Here is a 22,839-nt window from a genome sequence, read left to right on the forward strand (position 1 = left end):
CTCCTGACTGAAACACCAATCTTTAGCAAGGTGTGGACAAAATTGATTAGGGTTAGGAGTGTGACAAATGACTAGGTCTCGGTCCTGCGGTCAGATGGCACTCACAAACCTTTTTTTTTTTTTTTTAATCTCAGTGGGGCAAAATGTGCTTTTTACACTTTTGCAAAAACAAATAGAACAGTTATTTATGTTTCTCATATACCTCTAATATTTTTATTACAGTTCCAGCAGGTAGATTAATTCTTTTATCACTGTGAAATCTCTTTAACTTTAGAAATGCTCTTTGGCTTAAAAGCTTACTTTGTCTGCTATTAGGACAATATAAGTTATACTAGCTTTTTTTGGTTAGATTTTGCATGGTATTTCCTTTTCCAACCACTCATTTTCACTCTTTCTGTGTCCTTACTTAGATGTCTTTTATATGCAGCACATACTTTTTAATATCTGGTCTGAACATTTCTACCTTTTAGTTCTTGTATTTAGTCCAAAAAACATTTAATGTGATTATGGATCTTCTTGGGCTTATTTCTACCATATTACTATTGCTTTCTCTTTGTCCCATCTCTTTTATGTTCCATTTTCCCTCCTATAGTTCCTTCTTTTGGATGAATCAAACAGATGAATTGTCCTATTTCTATTTTCAGTTGTTCTATTTCCCCCATTTTAGATATGTTTTAGTTTTTCCTTCTCTTTCCATTCTTTGGCCTAAAGTGGTTAGCCTAAAGATTACAGCATTCATCCTTGACTTTAGTTAGGGTCCCTATAGATTAATAATTTACTGCTTCCCAGACAGTGCTAGAACCTTTGAAGACTTTAAATCTATTTACCTTTGCAACTCATGTCTTCAAACATATTTTTAAATCCAACTTTTCAAGTTATTCTTGTCAGGAGCATTGGTTTACTACAAGCTATGCCATCTTACCCAGGTCCTAGCACATTACAGCGGTTAAATTGGAACTTTGGGCAAACACGGACCCTGTGGCTACCTCCTTATATTTAAGGGTGGGACACTTAAAGGCTAGTTGGGAGCTGTTTCTGATGAGGCTTTCCACTATAAATTGAGCTGGCTGGACACAAATACGTAAGGAAAGGCCTTGACTCAAGGGGAGACTGTAGCAGAATGCTCACAAGTTGTTCAGATTTTAATAAATAGAAGCTATTTATGTTAGGACACTTCTAGCTATTAAATTCACAAAATAGCACCCACTGAACATAAAACTAACAGCAATGAAACGTATTAAAATCCTCTTCCTGGGGTGCCTGAGCGGCTCAGTCGTTAAACGTCTGCCTTCGGCTCAGGTCATGATCCCAGGATCCTGGGATCCAGCCCCGCATCGGGCTCCCTGCTCCGCGGGAAGCCTGCTTCACTCTCTCCCACTCCCCCTGCTTGTGTTCCCTCTCTCGCTGTGTCTCTCTCTGTCAAATAAATAAATAAAATCTTTTAAAAAAAAAATCCTCTTCCTTCATTGGTTTCGTGAAAAATCTGTTTTTGCCCTAGTGCAGTTTGTTTCAGTGAGAGACTATCTTCCTCTTTGACCTGATGGCTTATAATTAGCCCAGCCACAGTCCTACACTGGCTGGCAGTACTTGAAAATAGTCACTCCCAGCATGAGTGAACATTTCAGCCTTGCATGCACTCCAAAAAGGAAAGAGATAAAAGGTAAGCATGAAGGGCTCTTCAGACTTCATTTCCCCCCAGAGACTGTTGTTTGATTCTCCTGTGGCTTTTGACTGTAGAGACTCCAGAAATTCAAGCCACAAACCTCATGGAAGTTTGAAATATTTTGGGAAAATATCAAAGCCTTAAAGAAACTTAGGTTCTTTTGATATCAAATAATTGGGATGTTTACTGCAACAGAATCGTGTCTAACTTCTTAACTTTTATGAAAGTTACTGATGTTTATTCATGCATTTTAAATGTCTGGAAGAACAGACACTAAACTATCAACAGAGACTCCTGAGGGTAGTATTTGAAGTAAAGGTAGGGAGCAGATGTTTAATTTCTTACTTTACACACTTTTTTTTGGTCTGGTTGCAATAAACACGCTTTTTTTCCTCAGTATGAAATGCGACTCTATAAAAACCCAAAGAACTAAAATAAATAAGCTTACAAAATAAAATAAAATAAAATAAATAAGCTTACAAAATCTGCTGATATATGCAATTTGGGGCTCAAATGTAATGGTAAATATCTCAAGTCACCCCAGTATTAGAACTAGACTATAACTAGACTCAATTTGGCCAGAAGTAACAGAAATTCAACTACAGTGGCTTAACTAGGGGACTGTTTTATTCATATAACAGAAAGTCCAGAGGTAGGCCCAGGATCCTCTTAGCTCTTTTTTTCTGTCATCCTTAACGTGTATATTTTGTTGCAAAGCTCACAAGACCTTCTATCTTTAGGCACAAGACCACACAAAAGTGGGGAAGGGAGAGAATAAAAGGCATATGGTAGTTAACTTGGTTGATTCTGTCTTTTTAACAGGAAAACAGTCACTGTCCCAGGAGTCTTATTATCCAGCAAACTTCAATTTACATTTCACTGGCCTGTCCTGGCTCCTCTGGTCACGCCCAGCCAGCAAATAGTCTGAGGAATCCTGGATACACTGCAGCCAGGAACAAAACTGGAGTTTTATTAGTAAAGGCAAAGTAGAGGGTGGATATTGGCTAGGCAACCAGCAGGCTCAGCTACCAGTGGCCCACCTTGTTACTTCTTCCACAAACCAAGCATCCTTAGTTCCTGTCTGAAACTTGAGGATTGGGTTTATGGAGAATTAAGAAAGGTATCAGAGAAGTAGCTGGCCAGAACTCAGAAATAGTACAATACATTGCAGTATTATTTGTAATTCAAAACACTGGACCTAAATGTCTGAGACCTGAAACCAGGAAAATTTGTTAGGAGCCTTTCATTGACATGTAGCGAGTGAGTGTGCCCTCATCATATCTTCTGTAAAAACCTTGTAAGCTTCCCTGGTCCCAGTTAGCATTCCTATACAGATTTGCCTACATTTGGGAACAAAACATTTGGAGTAGCCCACTCCTGGGCACCTGTGGCAGAGAAGTAGATAGGAACTGGGATGCTTGCTAGACTTCCTCTGCAATAATTAACTCTAATTTCCAGAAGGAGAAATCAAACTCTTTCTTGCTGTCTTCTTCACTCTTCCATAAAATCTTCCCTGATTAGTCAAGTCTACTTTGAGCTGTCCCTTCTCTGACCTGCTCTAGCATTTATCTGTTCATCAAAATAAAAAAATCCCGTATATTGTTATATAGATTGCACAAGACCGTGTCTCATCTTTCTAATCCAGTGTGTACTTCCCAACAGTTAAGTCTCCACGGTAGGATGGAAGCCGGACATCTTGGGCATCTGAGGGTACAGAAGACACTACTGAAGATGCCCAGGCTCATGGATGTTGGGACATCCAAAAACATACTTTAGCTACTTTAAAAGAGCAACACAAATCTCAGAAAGAGTCTGTTAGGTGACCTTTAAATCACTAAACAGTATGATCTTTCCTTCTTGAGACAAATTTTAACCAATATTCCACCTTGGTGCTGTCACAGGAGGAAATAACCTGTATCAGGTTGGAGTCATGTGCTTTTGGTATAAAGATCCAACTCTAAACTCCCTCTAAGTCAAGTATGTTGTCAGCACCCCAAGATAACCCTTCCTGTATTTGGATGCTGTTCCCCCCAGAAGCTGCCATGTGTCCTCCTCTCTGCTCTCTTCCCCATCATGAAGAATCTGACAAGCTCATTCCTCATAAGGCAGCAAAGATGGATAGAATGAAACATTACTTTCTCCTGAACTACTTTAGCAGAGGACAAAAGCACAAGCCAATACAGTAGAAATGTAATGGTGGAATTTCAGTTATCAAAAAGTTGAGAGACTTTTCTTTTGGCTAAGAACTTTCCAGCTACTCATCAAACTACTACATAAGAGTGCCCAAGTATTCTTACTGTTATTAATAAATAGTTCCTATTTTTTTAATCTATAGGATTTCATAAATGAATTCACATTTTATGAGTATAATAAATATCACTTGAACATGCGTGTTTCTAAACATGCATGAGTTAGAGGAGCCATAAAATACAGTGACAGGATCTCGGACTCTGAGTTTAACCACCTGAGTTTGCACCTGTATCACTGAGACAAGTTGCTTAAATGTTCCTTCTTGTTCCTCCTTCTCCTCATCTGTACAACTGGAGATAATAATCTTACCTATCTCATAGGGTTATTGTGAGGATTAAATATGACCATACATATAAGCACTCAGAACTTTTCCTGACACATTGTCAATGCTCTATAATTGTTAGCAGCTATTATTAATAAGATTTCTTTTATTTCCAAATGAAGGAGAAATATAATAATTGCAATTGGTGAATTACAGATTTTTGGTAGGTTTTTATATTTTATATTTTAGTTTACCGTGATTTTATAAAGAACAACATTCAGCATGAAAGGCAGTTCCTAAAAGATTGAGAATCATAATTTGCCCACCATTTGCAAAAGGTACACAATGGGGTTGATTACATGACATTGAAGATTTCGTTCTTTTGTAAATGCCAGTTTTAAATTTTTATTTCCAGATGGAAGCTATCCCTAAAGATGATTCTATATTATCTGAGAGAAGGAGAGAACTCCACAAGGAAGTTGAAGTGGCTAAGAGGAATCTGGCCCAACAGGTCAATGTCAACTCTCATTTAAGCTTCTATCTAAGAATGATTAATACAAAGTTGTGTTTTTAACTGTGTTCCACAAAACCTCAATAGGAGAGTCATCAAATAGAGTATGATCCTACTTAATGTGGGTCTGTTTCTTCATCTCAGAGCCCACTCAAACCCCACATTAAATTTGAGGGAAAAGGATGTGTTTGAACCAGCAAAAATTATACAAATTCATGAGATTTTAAAATAAAAGGGCTAATGATAATATAGTTAGATTAAAAATAAACAATAAATGCTTTATTTCACCAATGTCTAATTTTAAATTTTCAAATTTTGTTTATTCAAGCCACTGTCAAAAACATGCTTTTATGTCTCTTTTTTCTTAAAGTTACTTGAAAATACAGTCTGATTAAGAAAAACTTGCATCCCACTAAACATGTTATATTTGCATATTCTTTTATAAGATAAAATACTTGGAGCTAAGGCAGTCAAGTTACTTTGTTTTATGTCCTAGTAAAATAAATTCTACATAGGAAATAAAAATTGTTAAGATACTGGCCCTAGTGTGTTTCTTCAAACAAATAGGTTATAATATGTTGTGTTTTTCAAAAGAAAATCCTATCAGAAGCTGAGTCCAAGTTAGTGGAACAACAACTTGCAGAAGAAAACAAGCTTTTCAAGGAGCAAGAAAACATGCGAGAGCTTGTCTTCAACCTTGTCCGTATGACTCAGATCAAAATTGATGAGAAGGAGCAAAAATCCAAGGATTTCCTGAAAGCTCAGGTGACTGCATTTTTGTAACCATCCATTAATTACCATAAGAGTTCAGGAGATCCTCAATTTTACACAGTGTCTATTAGAAAGCTGTAATTGCATCCTTCAAGTTTGACTATACAGCTTCCCCAAACAAGACTCAATCATATACTGAAAAAATGGTTTCCGGGTTCAATTAGCAATAGTCAGCAATCTAGAGGAAAAACAAACCGGGTCAATGACGATGAGCAGAGGATTCGAGCACATGACAACTTCAGTAAGACTAAGGTAGGTGCCTCTGGGGGACAGGGTTGACAGCTGTGCAGGCCCCAGATCTCTCAGATTCCCCACCAACTCACATGCCACTATGGTTTGTCCAAGAACAAGTCAAGAGCAGTAGCGTGAGACCACTCTCCCTCCCAAGTTCTATCAAGCCAGCATTATTTAAACCACTGCTAGGATGCCCTTAGTTACTGTTCCATCTATGATTTTACTGGGCTCCCAACAAAGTACCAGAGTTGACCCAGTGCAACATCCCAAACCAAAAGAACAATGAAACCAATGGCAAACACGACTCTGCTGCCATGCTAGCTAAAACTCTAAAATCATTTTATTCCATGAGAGGATTATGTTCAGAGGTTTCCTGTTAAAAATGAATATGATATGACATATTACTAAAAGAGAGAATACCGGGATTTACCATGTGACCCAGATGGTGGCTGTTTCTTTTTTTTTAAGATTATATTTATTTGAGCGGGGGGCGGAGAGGGAGAGGAGGAGCAGAGGGAGAGAGATAAGCAGACTCAGGCCTGAACACAGAGCCTGACGTGGGGCTCAATCCCACAACCCTGAGATCATGACCCGAGCAGAAATCAAGAGTCGGACAAGAGGTGGACGATTAACCAACTGAGCCACCCAGATGCCCCAGATGTTGGCTGTTTCTGAGGGCAAACTTTGTTCTGAGCAAGCATTTACCGCGGTAGCATTTCTTCTCGGAAAAGCACCTTAAAAGCATGGCTTCAGTTTCTCACAAAATAGCAAAAAGGGTTCCATTTGTAACATCTGTCAAAACTAACTACAAATCCTCTTCCCTCAGCTACCCTCCACACACTTCTCACTTACGCAGCCCCTCTGTGCCATCCACACTCACTCTTAGGCTCTCCCAAAAGTTCCCCAAACTTTTCCTCAAAGCCAACCTATACAGGCTCCTTTCTTTCTCTCTTCTCTCACTCTTTCTTGTCCTTAATTAATTCAGTTCAGCTGGCCAGTCAATTTTCTGATCTCTCCCTTACAGTTCCCCAACTGCCCAACTCAGCTAGGACAGGAATGAGACAGGATGCCACTGGGAGTACTCATATGTTGATGGTGATGGGCTTTTTATTTTTAATTTCACACATAACTTTCATATTTCAGCAAAAATATACCAACATTGTTAAGGAGATTAAAGCAAAGGATCTGGAAATCAGAATACACAAGAAGAAAAAACGTGAAATTCATCGGAGGTAAAAGAATTACATGATGATTTATCTTGTTACAGGTGGGGAAAAAATGAGTTTTATTTCACAAGTTTCAAGAACACTTGTGTTTTCACAGACTCAAAGAGTTTGCTAAACTGTATGACACCATCCGAAATGAAAGAAACAAATTTGTTAACTTACTTCACAAAGCTCACCAGAAAGTAAATGAAATAAAAGAAAAACATAAGATGTCATTAAATGAACTGGAAATTTTAAGAAATAGTGCAGTTACTCAAGAAAGGTAAGTGTAATAATAACTATTGTCTTTTCAAAAGTTTCTCTTCTGATTCACTGAACTCTAAAATACCCTGGGAAGAGTAAAGTAGAAAATAATAGCCTTATTTTTTTTTAAGATTTTCTATTTATTTATTTGTGAGAGAGAGAGAGAAGGAGCACGTACAAGTTGGGGGTAGGAGCAGAGGGAGAGGGAGAAGCAGACTCCCTGCTGAGCATGGAGCCCAATATGGCGCTCCATCCCAGGATCCTGAGGATCATGACCTGAGCTGAAGGCAGACGCTTAACCAACTGAGCCAGCCAGGTCCCCCAGAAAATAATAGTCTTACATAGCTAGAAGAGCCCTTGCTCAAAGATGCTTTACAAATGACAATCTAGGGGCACCTGGGTGGCTCAGTCAGTTAGGCGTCTGCCTTGGGCTCAGATCATGATCTCAGGGTCCTGGGATCAAGTCCCCCATCAGCAGGGAGCCCGCTTCACCCTCTGCCTACCCCTCCCTCTGCTTGTGTGCACGCATGCATGCTCTCTCTGACAAATAAAATCTTTAAAAAAAAAAAAGACAATCTAAGCATCTGAATGTGATTCTGTATGCTTCCACTGTTTGATAGCTATAATTTTAAGTGAACAAAAAACTATATACTATTTATTTCCATTTACCAAGTTAGAAAAGCACAAATTTGATAATTTACATTTAAAATTAGAAGACAATCAAATGTTTATTAACCAGCATCCCCTGGTTATGGATTTGAAGCATCTAATGTGCTTGTAAGAGACAGTGTAGCAAAGTGGTTAAGAGAGGTAACTTTCTAGACTCCGATCCCAGCCCTGTAGCCCTAGCTGCATGACTTTGGGCAAGCTACCTTACTTTTCTGGGCTCACCTTTCTTACCTATAAAAATAGTCCTTATTTGGGGCACCTGGGTGGCTCACTCAGTTAAGCGTCTGACTTCGGCACAGGTCATGACCTCAGGGTCCTGGGATTGAGCTCCTTGTGGGACTCCATGCTCTGTGCTCAGCAGAGAGTCTGCTTGTCCCCTTCTCTCTGCCCCTCCCTCTGCTCATGGTCTCTCTCTCTCAAATAAATAAAATCTTAAAAAAAAATAGTCCTTATTTTATAGCACTTTTTATCATGAAATGAATCCATGTAAACATACTCAGAAGCATCTGGCAGATTATTGTTTTTTAAATTTATTATTTACGATGTGGTAAGATCTATTGGACTCTTTCATTTCTATTTAGTCCCTGATCTACTGAGTTTATACAACCTGAACTTTTTCTGGTGGCCATTATTGCCCAGTTTCCTTTTATAAAGCTATACAAAACGGGCTATTGTGTGTGAGGTGGTAGAGGGGTGGGAACAGGGGGAGGGGATTGGTAGCAGTAGGAAAATCTAATTTCCTAATCAGATTCTCATCCTACATGAAAGTAAAATATCACTCATAAAGGCCATGCATTCATTCAGCATTTATTGTGATGCTGTATTAAGTCAGGCACCACTTTAGGTCCAATGGACGTTATCAGATATGACCATCTCTGCCCTCAAGAGGGGACGACAGAGCAGTAAATGAATTACTATAGTCTCTTGATTTGACAAAGTGGGGCAGCAAAAGCTTGGGGCACAAAAGGAAAGATGTCCAATCCAGAGGAGTGGGGAATCTGAGACTCTGGGAAGATTACAGAAACTCCTGAAAAGTATTATACGATGAATAACAATATTACTGCAGTAGTCCCCCCTATCTGTGAGGGATACATTCCAAGGCCCCCTGTGGATGCCTGAAACCGCAGATAGTACTGAACCCTATATATTCTAGGTTTTTCTTCCCTATACATACATAGCTATGATAAAGTTTAATTTATAAATTAGGCACAGTAAGAGATTAACAATACTAATAAAATACAACAATTATAGCAATATACAATCCCTGCACAACACTTAACTACTAATAACCTACTCTTGAGCAGACACCTTACCAATCACGTAACCAGTTGATTAACAAATATTTTGCATGTTATATATATTGTATACTGTATTCCTACAATAAGGTAAGCTAGAGAAGAGAAAATGTTAAGAAAATCATAAAAAAGAAAATACATTTACAGTACTGTACTGTATTTATAAAAAAAAATCACGTATAAGTGGACCCACGCAGTTCAAAACTGTACTGTTCCAGGGTCAGCCGTACTGTAATAAAAGTTATGTAAATGTGGGCTCTCTTCCGGACCCTCATATAACTTACTGTGCTGTACTCACCCTTCTTCTCGCGATGATGTGAGGTGACAAAACGCCTCCGTAGTGAGCTGAAGGGAGGTGAAAGACGCAGGCGCGTTTGTGACGTAGCGTTAGGCGGCTGTTGACCTTCCAAAGAGTCGAAGGAGGAGCGTTTGCTTCCGGTGGACGGATTTCCGGGGGGCACATGAGGCTGCAGAAAGCGAAACTGGATAAGGGGGGGGGAACTACTGTACTACCATTGTCATTTCATGGGACATACTAAAGTGAGAGCTACTTGGGTAGTTTCAGAAGTCTCCGTTATTTTTTATTTTTTTTAAAGATTTTATTTATTTATTCGTAAGAAACAGAGAGAGAGGCAGAGGGAGAAGCAGGCTCCCCGGTGAGCAGGGAGCCCGATGCGGGACTTGATCCCAGGACCGTGGGATCATGACCTGAGCCTAAGGCAGACACTTAACCAGCTGAGCCACCCAGGCGCCCCAGAAGCCTTTGTTATTTTTAAACTAACTAAAGAAAATGATAATCTTACCCATTTTCCCATTATTTTTAAAGAAAGTTACAAAATTCCATGCTGAAACATGCCAACAATGTTACTATCCGAGAAAGCATGCAAAATGATGTGTGCAAAATTGTAGCAAAACTTCAGGAAATGAAGGAGAAGAAGGAAGCCCAGTTAAGTAACATTGACAGACTTGCCAATATGATCACAACGATTGAAGAGGAGATGGTGCAGCTTCGCAAGAGATACGAGAAAGCTGTTCAGCGTCGAAATGAAAGGTGAAAAACCAAGAACCTAATGTGAGAAACGAAACACCGGGAGATCCGATTTAGAAATGTTGCCGCTTCTTCTCTAGACTTGACAGTGGGGTGAGGGGCATTTGACATTCAGGTTTCATTAGCCTTTTGCAGGGGCGTGGGGGTGGGGGGGATGAGCTGTGTGTTTTGCCTGAAATAAGAAACTGTTCTTTTAGGAGAGGCAGGCAAGAGTAGGGTTTAAGTCCGTTGCTTAAATATCAAAGTTCTTTCCCAGGCCACCAGTCAGGTTGCCTCCAGTACCATCAAGTTATTTCAGTATAATTGACATAAATAAGTCTTTGGGTCTTGTATCCACTTTTGTGACAGATTGGTGTTAGTATGATATTTATTAAGCCATTCTCCCAGCTCAGTTTCTCAGCAAGTAGGACCTCTCAGAAGAGCATTATTTCTTCCAGGCTACAATTATGTCATAAATCAATTACTACTGTAGCAGTTTTCCCAAGCTGCTTGTGCTAGAGAAATTTGGTATGTGAAATTGTAGGGTCCTGTAGTAATTAAGTCTGGTATCATATCTTTTTCTTCATTGTGGCTTTGATTGTGGGCTGCTTCATCTAAAGCTGTGTGCTAAGCTTTGGACCCCGAAGTTACAAAAAGGTGGTAAATAAAGCATTGCTCCGAGCTTCTGTTGTCAAGAGAAATGAGAGGATCATGAGAAGAGCCAATAAACAGCAAATGAGATGAAATGTAGAGTTAAGATTAAGCAGATGTAACTATGTGCGCACATGTTTTAAGGGAGGAGAGAGAAAAAGAGATAAAAAGCAATTAAAGATGAACTCTGGGATAATTGATATGCAGAGTGTGGGAAGACTTCAGGGTGTGAAGAACACTAATTTTTCAAACTACTGGCAGGTGTTTTCTCTGGGAAAAAAGAAAAAAAAAAGTCCTCTTATATGGCTCCTGGCACAAAACAGATTATTTGGGCAGTGTGTTCCCAAGCTCTGGTCAGACCTGTAGGGCTGGAATTGGAAAATTCTTGCTTTGTTTCTTTCCCACATTCTCCTCACATGGAGGGGTCTTTCCCCTGGCATGCATACAAAGGACAGAATTTCGCCTGTTTATGGGGAAATTGGCATCAAAAATATTCAACTTTAAAAAGAACCTAATGGGCCTGGCAAGTTACATAGAATCACTGCAGAAACACATTCCCTGGCCCCCTGCCTGGGGACTTCTGGCCAGACCTCAGTTGGCAAGTCTGGCCCCATAAAAGGGTCTGCAGAAAGTCAGATTATGGGATCACTTTGCTCATGCCTGGGGAATGACATTTTTTCCCACCCTAGGGAAACCTTTGGGACTTGCAGAGATACCGTGACCAGCCAACAGCATGATCGGCTAGCTCAGGGTCAAGATGCTAACCAGCCCTCCCTCTCCTATCCCCAGGAAAACAAAAAGTGTGCAGTTTAACTAGAAAGCCAAGAGTATATATCTATTGTCTTCTGGAATTATGTAATGTTGATATATATTTTGTGCCCAGATCCAGAGGGAATCCCTGTGACTAGTAAAAAAAAAAAAAAAAAAAAGTGGTCTCAACATCCTCTTAGCCTCTGCCTCTCCTTTTGGCCGTAGTGGTGTTCAGCTGATAGAGCGGGAAGAGGAAGTGTGCATCTTTTATGAAAAAATAAATATCCAAGAAAAGATGAAGCTAAATGGAGAAATTGAAATACATGTCCTGGAAGAAAAGATCCGGTTCCTGAAACTGAAGATTGCTGAGAAACAAAGACAGATTCACGTGACCCAGAAATTACTGCCAACCAAGAGGGCCCTGGACGCGGACTTAGCAGTGCTCCAGATTCAGGTGGGGAAAACGTTCATCAGACACTTCCTGGGGCCATTTGCTTTCTCTACCCCCTCCTTTATTGGTTTGAAGATTGTATTAAGTTCTTACATGTAAATTAAGCCATGCCCCACCTGGTACCTGTACAAACTCATGAGTTATATGTCTTCTTTAAAAATGTCACTGCTCCAGGACACCTGGGTGGCTTAGTTGGTTGAGCGTCGGAGTCTCGATTTTGGTTCAGGTCATGATTTCAAGGTCATGAGCTCGAGCCCCATGTGGGGCTCCATGCTCAGTGGGGAGTCTGCTTGAGATTCTCTCTCTCTCCCCCTGACCCTCCCCACCCTCTCTCTCAAATAGATAAATAAATATTAAAAAAAATAAATCCACTGCTCCAGGGTGGAATTTATGCTCAAGCATCCAGGCTACGGATTTTTTTTTTTTCCCCCATGAAGCATTTTCTGCCTCCTTGGAATTCAGACCCTCCCAAATCCCAACTCTAGCTTCCTCATAGCTCATAATTTAAGGAATCTGGGCTTTCACTGCCGCTGGCATAACTATGTTTCTGATGCTTGCTTGAAAGATCTCAGGGACCATCTTGCTCTCTCATTTTTAGAACTCCTGCCCCCTGAAGCTGAGATTGTTGTTTGTTAATTGGCAATCACATATAATTAGATTCCTTATTAACCCCTGTAGTTTCCCCATCATTTAATAGCCTGGTCTCTGACATAGTCTTTTTAAAAGTTGAATAAAACCAAACAGTTTAAACATGAAGTAATAAATAAATACATACATGTATACATAAAAAATGAATATAGAGCTACTTTCTTCACATGCAATAATCTTTTTTATTCCCCCTTGGTTGAAAATAGAAGAAAAAATTAAACTGAAAAGTTGGCGGCTTATACTTTTTTCCATTGACTTAATCAATGTAGCAGGAACAAATTGTAACCTATCATATGTTTTCTAAAATGTCAGGTTTGTTTTCAGATTTTTTCTGATGATAAAATTAAAACATGTTCAATTGATGAAGTTTTGGAAAAAAACACCAAAAATTAAAAAAATAAAATTCTATTCCCAAGGTATAATCACCATTAAAATTATCAAAAATCTGGAAGCGTTCCTTCCAGTTTTTTTTCAAGGTGTATAATAAGTAAATGGTTTTCATTAGGTCATACTGTGGACAGTTTTGGGTCCTGTTTGTTTTGTTTTGTTTGTTTTTTTCATTTAATCATGTCATGGGGATTCACATGACTTTGCGGAACCAGATGAGGGGTCCACCTTCATATTTTATGCCATTGGAATGTGTGAATGCGGTATCAATGATAGGATATTTCATTGTGCACAAATGTGCCAAGGTTCTGATTCCAGCATTTGTTTTCTTAGCCTTAAGTTCTCCTATTCGCTTCTTCTATAAGTGTAGCCCAATGTAGATGGATTGGCTGGAACACCCCCAGGCATCCCTCAGGCCTCCAAGGTAGCCTTCCCAGGATTCCTGTGGCCCTGACTCCTGCTGCTAGTGGTTCATTTGAGGGATCCCTTCATCATTTGGCATGCACCCCGCCTGGTTCACCTCTATGCCGTGTCAGTGCAGAATTCAGGACTCGCTCCTTCTTCCGCCTACCTACACAAAACCATTCCTGCAAGAGCAAGACCTTTGTCTGTGAATTGATTGAAGGTTTGGGGCAACAGCATGCTGGTGTACATTACAGAAATGTGAAGAACTTCAAATTCAATATCAGACATCCATGCCCTGCAAAGATCTGCGGGGCCACGCCATCACTGGTACCATCTCCAGGCGTGTTAGCCCATGCAGCACCCTAGCCTAGCTCCATTTCCCTGGCCTGTCTTTACACCTCTCAACCTCTTCTCCTCTCCACAGCCTCACCTCCCCAGATTCTCCCCTCAGGCACTCCACACTCAATTTTACAGAATAATTTGTCTCCCTCCAGCTCCTTCTCAAAACACAGCCTCAGGGTCATTTTTGCCCATACCAAACTATCAAGAGGCCCAGCAGAACAAAAGGACTTTAAATTCAGTAAGATCCACAACAGAAAAATTCTCTCTCTACTGTCTAAGCATTTTCTGTGTTAATTGCAAATCAATACTTCTAGTAAATGGATAAAATTCATTGTTCTTAAAATATATGCACTTGGCATTTTATTATATGAAACCAGTTATCTGGTGTGAAATATGAGTTCAGTTGACCCAAGAGGAAAATATTTATTTATTTATTTTTATTAGTATTATTTTGAAAGATTTTGTTTATTTATTTGACAGAGAGAGACACAGCGAGAGAGGGAACACAAGCAGGGGGAGTGGGAGAGGGTGAAGCAGGCTTCCCGCGGAGCAGGGAGCCCGATGCGGGGCTGGATCCCAGGATCCTGGGATCATGACCTGAGCCGAAGGCAGAGCCTAACCACTAAGCCACCCAGGCGCCCCAAGAGGAAAATATTTAAACATTTATGCCTGATATGAGCCTTTTCCATTCTGACTGCCCATGAATTGAGACATATGGTCTATGTGTTATCATCAGTTACAGGTTCTGCCAGAGTTAGTTCTAAGCTTAAGAACTGTTGAATAGAAAGTTTCCCATTAGTCTTCAAACTGCACTTAATTATTTGTCTACTCAGCACAAATCACATGGGCCCTTCGAAGGATATGATGTAAAATTTCGAGCCTTCGGCAAGTCATTTTTCTACCCTACCTTGCCCTGTTCGATCCCTGTCACATCCTGTTATTTGTTACAGCTGCAGTGTTTTGTGTTGTGTGGTTTTTTTTTTTTCAAAATCTTCCCGTTTTTTGTATCATTTCCAGAATTCCCTTAAGGTTTGTATTTTTTCAGTTGTTTGAAACAGTTTTTAATTGTCTAACAGTCTAATCCAAGGATTATCATGAGTCATATTTTCCTGGTACTTATAATAATAGTTCCTTTTCAGGGATCTTGAAAGTCACATGAACTATTTTAGGACACAACACTATTTTGTATAAAAAAAGTAAAAAGGGGATTAAGGAGGGCACTTGTTGTGAGGAGCACTGGGTGTTATATGTGTGAATCACCAAATCCTACACCTGAAACCAATATTGCCCTGTGTGTTAACCAACTGGAATTTAAATAGAAACTTAAAAAAAGAAAAAGTAAACAGTTTTTCCTCAAAGACCCATGGGGAAATGAGAGCAATCAAGGCACTATTTTGATAAGCAAGCTTTGTATTTTTGTTCCTTCCTTAATTTCCTAATTAAGAAACAGAAACATTAAGCACTGTTAATAAATGGAATAATTTTGTATTTATGCTTGGTTATGTATATCTGTACACTTTAGCTCCATATTAAGGGCAATTAAGGAATGTTGAGAGGGAGAAAAAGGAAAAAAATAATTTTTGTCACCATTTTAAATTCTTTTTGTGACGAGGAGGCGAATACATGAATTAAAACTTAAATTCTACTCCTATCACTCCGGAACGTGTCGTGAAGTACCTGAGATGTGTTCTCTCAGTTAATGAATCAACCCCATTAGATTGGGCCTTATCTTCCCATTTGACAATTGAGGCAACTAAGGTTGAGAGAAGATAAATGATTTGCCTAAGTTTCTACAGGTTTTCAGTAGAAAAGTTGAAAATGATGACTCTTGGGGGAGCCTGGGCGGCTCAGTCGGTTAAGCGTCTTCCTTCGGCTCAGGTCATGATCCCAGGGTCTTGGAATCGGGCCCTGCGTCGGGCTCCCGGCTCAGCGGGAAGCCTGCTTCTCCCTCTGCGGGACACTCTCCCTGCTTGTGCTCACTCTCTCTCTCTGTCAAATAAATAAATAAAATCTTAAAAAAAAAAGAAAAAGAAAATAATGACTCCTGGTTTTCACTGTGTTCCAAAAATGAAACTAAGTGTGACTGCCACTCCTATTTGGGAGTTGCCATATTTCTTCATCTTCAAATATGAAACATTATATTAGGCGGTTAGTACAAAAGATATAAGCAGTCCAGGCTGTTCCCCACAGACCTGTACACTGTATTGACCTAATAATTAAGAACTTTATTCTTTGGGAAGCCATTAAACCTATTGCCAACAAAGGGTTTTAAGCTGGAGTCTAGTATGTTGTCTACTTTGGCCTCTGTAACAACCTAAAATGAAGAGGTCAGGTCTGTATAGTTTGAGCTCTGCAACCACACAACATCCCATAGATACAACACAAAGGACTGGTTGTAAGGTCAGCTCTTCTTTGATGACTCAGAACTCACTGCCTTGCTTCAGAGAACAGTTACAAGCAGTATCCTCATTGTACCATGGGTGAGCACACTTATTGTTCAACCCAGGTCCCGGCTGATGGGATGTTAAGAGTTCTCTTTCACCTTTCCCCGGATGGATCCTACCAAAAGACTTTAAAGCCCCTGGGCTATGTGGTTTTAAAAATTTACTGAGCAATGGAGTTAGTTTTGAAGTTAATGCTACCTTCTTTGTTTAATAGTTTTCACAGTGTACAGACAGAATAAAAGACCTGGAGAGACGATTTATAAATCCCGAGGATGAGAACAGAATCCGCTTCATTCCAGGGAAAGATATGACCCAAGAACAAATGATCAAAAAATTAGATGCGGTAAGCATTCTTTCTTATAATAGTGTCTGTTAGCCCCTTGTTGATCAGTGTCACAGATATCTGTGGTACTGTTTCATCTTATGCAGACAGATTTATTGCTCATCCCTCACTATTCTAGCTACTAATATAGTCCTTTCATCATAATCCAGTAACAAAACCTAAGCTTGTTTCTAATGCTTGCCAGAAAGAAGTAAAACCTTGAGTGGTTTCAAAATGCCCACTTTTGTCTCATAGCCCAAAGGGACAATTTTGGCATCTTCAGTGGATTAATTTGTCTTCCTGATGGGCCTGTATCAGAGGAATGGAAACATAGAAACTGGGTGGAACTGAGGGGCCCACCCTCTGCCATGGAGAGGAAGATTTCCCAGAGCTGTCTGGAGGGGGCTGGGGCAAGGGAGTCTTGACTTAGCCCAGTGCTGAAGACTTTCCTAGAGCTCTCTGGCAACTGTATGAAAGCAATCTGTGTTCATTAAGGGGGAAAAAATAGTGCTCTAATTAAGAAAGACTTTGACTTGCATGACTTTTTTTCCTATTGAAATTGTTTTCAACTGTAGCTGGAACTACAGCTGGCCAAGAAGGAGGAGAAGTTACTGGAAAAGGACTTCATCTATGAACAGGTGTCTCGGCTCACGGACAGGCTCTGCAGCAAAACTCAGGCCTACAAGCAGGACACACTGCTCTTAGCCAAGAAGGTCTGCCCGAGAGCCTGCCTTGTCCCTTCTGCCTACACTCCTTTCATTTTCCACAGACTGCTTTATTTATCGAGAGCAGCACTGGAGAGGTTAGGCTTTATGACTAGAGACATATAAAGTTGTAAAATTAAGGAGATAAAGATGAATCTTAGAAAATTGTCCAAAGTAGGGTTCAATCTTGTTCCCTGAATGAATATTCACTTGATACTGGGCAAACTTAAGCTTTTCAATGACAGTTTACAGGTTTCACTTAACAGGACACCTACTCAGAATATGACAATTACTACCCTTATATTTCATGTGCCAAGTTAAATCCTTTCTAGTTCCTTGTGATTAGAGGGCCTCACTTATCCAGCGGTCTGCATGAAAGCGGCCCCAATCCAGAACTCAGCCAGAACCCAGAAACGGACAAGGACCGTTACAAGAGAACAGCAATCACGCGACACCCATGCCTAGTAGTCCTTGGGATGGAGCCATGGCCAGGCCCCACTAGCAAGATAACACTAGTAACATGGAGCTTCCTAATTTCATACATTAAAAGTATGAGGACTGCTGAGTCACAGCTACCCAGTCAGGCTGGGACTGCTCAAGCGGCACTGGAAGGGGCAGCGAGCAGGAGGGTGGTTGGTGATTTGGGTGAGGCAGGGCCTCGCACCATATGGCAGTCAGAGGACGCCACCCCTCCCTTACGAGGCCCCCTGCCCCTGGCAGCCTCCCCCTGTGACAGCACAGGGATTTTAGTCAGCAACAGTTACTGAACCTGCTATGTGCTCCCCTCATGAGCGCAGATGAGGGTGTGAGGGCAGAAACTAAGAGGAAGGGACACATGGTCCACACCTAGTGTCAGGAGACAGGTAAAAAAATAAATCATGGTAACACACACACCCATGATGGTGGGCTCCTGGGGGCAGTGACTGTTCCTCATTCTTTTTTTTTTTTTAGATTTTATTTATTTGAGCGAGTGCGTGTGCACACGTGAGCGGGGTGGGGTGGGAGAGGTGGGGGAGGGGCAGAGGGAGAGGGAGAGAATCTCAAGCAGACTCCCTGCTGAGTACAGAGTCCCACGCAGGGCTCAATCTCATGACTCTGAGATCATAACCTGAGCCAAAACCAGAAGTCTGACTCTTAACCAACTGAGCCACCCAGGTGCCCCTGTTCCTCATTCTCAATTTCCCCAGTGCCTAGCGTGCACTAAACTCAAGAATTTATCGAATGAGTGAACAGTCATTCCCATTCCAGAAATAGTTCTGGGCACACTAAGGAAACAGAGAATCATTATAAATCTCAAGCCCCCTTTGCTGTTTTTATTAGGCTTTTACAGGACTGCTCTGAGGACTTATGCCAGCCGACTGATCCCTCAGTCCTGGGCCTCGTGTGCAATTCACAACTTTACCTCAGAAAATAAGAAATATTAAGACTTCTTTAGTCTCATGAACTTTGCCTGAATTAGCATGCCCAATGTTTCTCTAAATGTTGCCTCCCTTCCTTTTGCAAATGAATTTCCCTTTCTTTAGGGGAAGTCCGTTTTCACTGAGGGCTGGCTTGTCAAAGCTGTTGGCAGAGTCTGTCCCGAAGTCAACTATAATGCTAGAGAAATGCAAATGGTGGCGATTGCCACCTGGGAGGGTTCCATCAGAGGAGTCAGCCTAGTGATTTATCTCTCCCCCCCGCCCCACCCCCGCCACCTTTCCCAACCTTTGGTGCTCTCTCCCTGGCTTTTTTTTTTTTCCACTTGAAATTATGATCTCTTCATAGTAGGCAGAACTAGAAGGTAGAATGGTTCAGATCCCAGGTCTGTGATTTACCAATATTAGTGAGTGACCTTGAGAAGGATACATAAATGACCTTAAAACTAAGTTTCCTAATCTGTGAAATGGGTGTGATATCAGCTTAAGTTGTAAGCATTCAGTAGTTAAGAAGTGGCCAGTCCCTTGTGGGAGCTCAACAAGAATGCGTATCTCAAGTCTCTCACCTTTCCTAGATAGATTATGGCTCCTCTTGCAAATTTCCCAAATGAACAGAAAATGGCAAGTCCCAGAGCACCTGGTTAAGTGTCTTAACTCTTGATTTTGGCTCAGGTCATGATCTCAGCGTTGTGAGATTAAGCCCCATTCCCCATATTGGGCTCCACGCTAGGCATTGAGTCTGCCTAAGATTCTCTCTCTCCCTCCTCCCCTCCCCTCTTCCTCTAAAAAAAAAAAAAAAAAAAGTGGTGGCAGGGAGGGGACATCCCAGTCAAAGACTTAGAGCAGCCCAGAAGCCCAGAATAACACCATCCTTCTTTGGAGGAGAAAAGGAGGTTGGCTAGTTACACACACATACACACAACTGATGAATTAATGAAATTTAAGATAATGACTCACCATTGAAACTTTAGCTTCCTAAAAATTACTGCAGTGTACAACAGTTTTTAAAATGTATATTCCCTATTCCTTTAAAGAGACAACGTATATATAATAATCAGTCATTATATTTTCAGAGAAAGGTAAATCACTGGCAGCAACATTTCTCTCTGCAAACGTAGACAGACCAGTGTATGCTCTATTAGGAGAAGAAACTGTTTCAAGATCAGGTGTAGTTTTTGGAAGCTCTTATTCATGTCTCAGTGTACCCTGGTTCAAAGGACTGGAGGATTAGAATAGAATAGAATAGAATTTATTAATTCCTTCATTCAACAAACATTGTTGTAATTGTGCTTGGTGCCTATGTTCCACTTAGTCCTATCTTTTAATTCTTTGATGATAACTAGCTGATGTGAAATTGTAAACATACATACAGAACAATGAACATTTCATTTCAAATTATTGGCCAGATTTTCCCCAGGTTGAGCTCATGCTTGCTTATGATCCAATAACGATGCATCCCAGGAATTATGATCAATAATGCAACCATAATGAGGTATGATATTTTCCATTAAAAAATCATTTCAGATACAGGACCTCTGCTGATTATCTTATATAAGTAATGAGTAATTTTTTAAATAAAGTTTTTGTTCTACCAGGTTTTTCTCCACTGGTTGAGTGACAAATTAAAAACATGGCAAAATTAGGCCAAAACTTAGATCTCAAGAATACCCTGTCCCCTTCTCCTTATCACCTCTTAAAAATAAAGGGACTATTTCCCTCAGTGCTATCCACTTGGAACCCCAGTAACTAGATGAACAGATCTGTTTCTTCTCCATTCTATCCTTATTTACACAACCAGGATACTGGGTTCAATCTCTGAGATCTCCTCTAATTCTTATTTTCTCTGAATTCCCCCTTAAACTCTCCTTCCTTGCACGAATGCCCCCCACCATCCTAGACAGCCCTTCAGCCCGCCATTTTCTTAACTCTTCATGGAACATACGTAGTCTAAGCCTTGGGTTCTTTCATTCTAGATGAATGGCTACCGGAAAAAGATCAAAGATGCTACGGAACAAACAATGGCTCTTGTTGCTGAGCTGTCCATGAAACAAGCTCTGGCCATTGAACTCCAGAAGGAAGTCAGGGAGAAAGAAGACTTCATCTTCTCTTGCAGTTCCAGGATAGAAAAGGGCCTGCCACTCAATAAAGACATTGAGAGGGAATGGTTGAAGGTACTTCGAGATGAAGAAATGTATGCCTTGGCCATCGCTGAAAAGTCTCAGGTAAGTTTTGTCTTCCACATCACATTTGTAAAGTGTGCCAGGAGGGGCCATTTTCAGGGATTTCCATCCTCCCAAAATATATGAAAAATTTCCCACTCTACCACACACTTAGTTCTGACAATCATTAGAGAGGAGTTTTGCTTAAGACAGGACGTAGACAAATCAAAATCATAGTCCAGAGTGCCATAATATTCTCCAGAAAACACTCATCAAGCACCAAGGCCCACCCCACAGTCTTATGTCATGGCCTATGTGGCTGAATACCATGGACTCCCATTGGCAGGATGGTGGCTGGGCTGGCACTGGTTATATCAAAGGTCTGTAGTCTCTGTCCTTGCACCCTGCTGAAAGCACACCTTATTCTCCCACATCTGGCTACCGGGGCCCCCACAGCACACAGTGAGGCTGCCAGCATCTGCCGGTTGTCACAGCCCTCTGCAGACTCTGCCCTTTGTCTGTGTCATAGGCCTCAAGGTCACAGCTTCTTCTCCTACCACTGGCCTCAGTCTAGGTCTATCACTGACTGCACCCGCATGTGACCTTGAGGTTCAAAGCAAGTTGCTGACCACTTCTCTCCTCTGGTTCTACTTTACTCCTTAGTTCCTCCTTTGTAACATTTGCTCACCAATGACTTACTCCAGCCTTTTTCAAAAAACGTGGAAATACTGAGTGCTTGATGAACGATATTGAAGCTGGAATACGGTGAATTTAGGACCCACTAACCCGTTTATGGTAAACCCTAAATCCCGGGAACAGAGTAATGCTTGAGTAACACAGGTCATTGCAATGAGACGCAGTGTGTGTGTGTGTGTGTGTGTGTGTGTGTGTGTGTGTGTGTGTGTGTGTGTGTGTGTGTGTGTGTGTGTGTTTAGTGACGCCATCCTCATAATCTCCTGTGTGTGTGTGTGTGTGTGTGTGTGTGTGTGTGTGTGTGTTTAGTGACGCCATCCTCATAATCTCCTGTCCCTTTGGGAAAATATCAGCCAGCACAGCCTAAGGCTGCTCAGACCCAGCTGTGTCTGCTGGGCCCTAAGGATGAAGTGACTTCACTATAGTTCTCAGAGAACTAAAAAGGAAAAATTATTCTTTGCAGGAGTTCTTGGTAGCAGATAACCGCCAGTTGCCCAGTGGTGTTTACACAACTGCAGAGCCACGTCCAAATGCCTATATCCCAGAGGCGGAGGCCACTCTTCCTTTGCCCAAACCATATGGCGCGTTGGCTCCTTTCAAGCCCAGTGAACCGGGGGCCAATATGAGGCACATAAGGAAACCTGTTACAAAGCCAATTGAAATCTGAGCATGTGAACCAATCTGGGCTTCTAAAGGAGACACTTTAACCAGGCTGCCTCATATGCCCATCTGGAAAGTTCCAGCGTAATGGCTCTAAATTACAGACAAATGCAGTATCCACAATCGACCAACAACGGAGAACAACATGGCTTCCTTTTATACTCATCAGCTACTATATTTTACATGATGTTAAGTAGGACATAGAATTTTCCTACAATTATGCCAAAGCATATTTCTGTATTGTTCATCTTTTTCTTTTTCACTGTATATATTGACTACCTTTCAGAAATACATAGTAGTCTAGGTGCTATAAAAAATAAATCAATTTTCAATGTAGTACAGAAATTGGCAGCGTGGTCTTTGTTTATTGAGGAAGAAAAAAGCAAATACTGTTCAATATATTAACTTGAAAGAGAAAGATAGAATCATTGTTTGAAAAGGAAAATATCCCAAGTATCACAGAGGTTATAATTCACTTTGTTAAACAGTTGCATTTGAAGTTCATGTTGGTAAATGTAAATCAAGTAAAAAGCAGTAAGGAAGCTTGTCCTTTTAAAAGTAATATTATGGTCATTCTTTTTACAAGTAAAGAATCCTTTTGCTTCAAAAATAATTATGCCCTAATTTATCTTTCCTATAAATCTAAATTTTTTACAG

General features: G+C 40.7%; 1 protein-coding gene across 7 annotated transcripts in view; it reads left to right on the forward strand.

The window, feature by feature from the left end:
- CCDC146 (coiled-coil domain containing 146) overlaps nucleotides 1-22,559 on the forward strand; it is a 124,382-nt gene extending 101,823 nt beyond the window's left edge. For 5 of the 7 annotated variants that reach the window (XM_027573875.1, XM_027573876.2, XM_027573877.2 and 2 more), the window contains 10 exons: nucleotides 4,591-4,686; nucleotides 5,281-5,451; nucleotides 6,835-6,923; nucleotides 7,015-7,179; nucleotides 9,951-10,175; nucleotides 11,778-12,006; nucleotides 16,444-16,572; nucleotides 17,127-17,264; nucleotides 20,644-20,892; nucleotides 21,986-22,558. In XM_027573875.1, the coding sequence (XP_027429676.1) occupies nucleotides 4,591-4,686; nucleotides 5,281-5,451; nucleotides 6,835-6,923; nucleotides 7,015-7,179; nucleotides 9,951-10,175; nucleotides 11,778-12,006; nucleotides 16,444-16,572; nucleotides 17,127-17,264; nucleotides 20,644-20,892; nucleotides 21,986-22,189 (1,695 nt within the window). In that variant the 3' untranslated portion in view covers nucleotides 22,190-22,558. Of the gene's footprint in view, nucleotides 1-4,590; nucleotides 4,687-5,280; nucleotides 5,452-6,834; nucleotides 6,924-7,014; nucleotides 7,180-9,950; nucleotides 10,176-11,777; nucleotides 12,007-16,443; nucleotides 16,573-17,126; nucleotides 17,265-20,643; nucleotides 20,893-21,985 lie in introns of all 7 variants that reach the window. The other 2 variants (XM_035723289.1, XM_027573881.1) reach the window with 2 other exon arrangements.
- Nucleotides 22,560-22,839: the final 280 nt, after the last annotated feature.

The sequence above is a fragment of the Zalophus californianus genome, chromosome 12 (assembly GCF_009762305.2).
Source record: "Zalophus californianus isolate mZalCal1 chromosome 12, mZalCal1.pri.v2, whole genome shotgun sequence".
NCBI classification, from domain to species: domain Eukaryota; kingdom Metazoa; phylum Chordata; class Mammalia; order Carnivora; family Otariidae; genus Zalophus; species Zalophus californianus.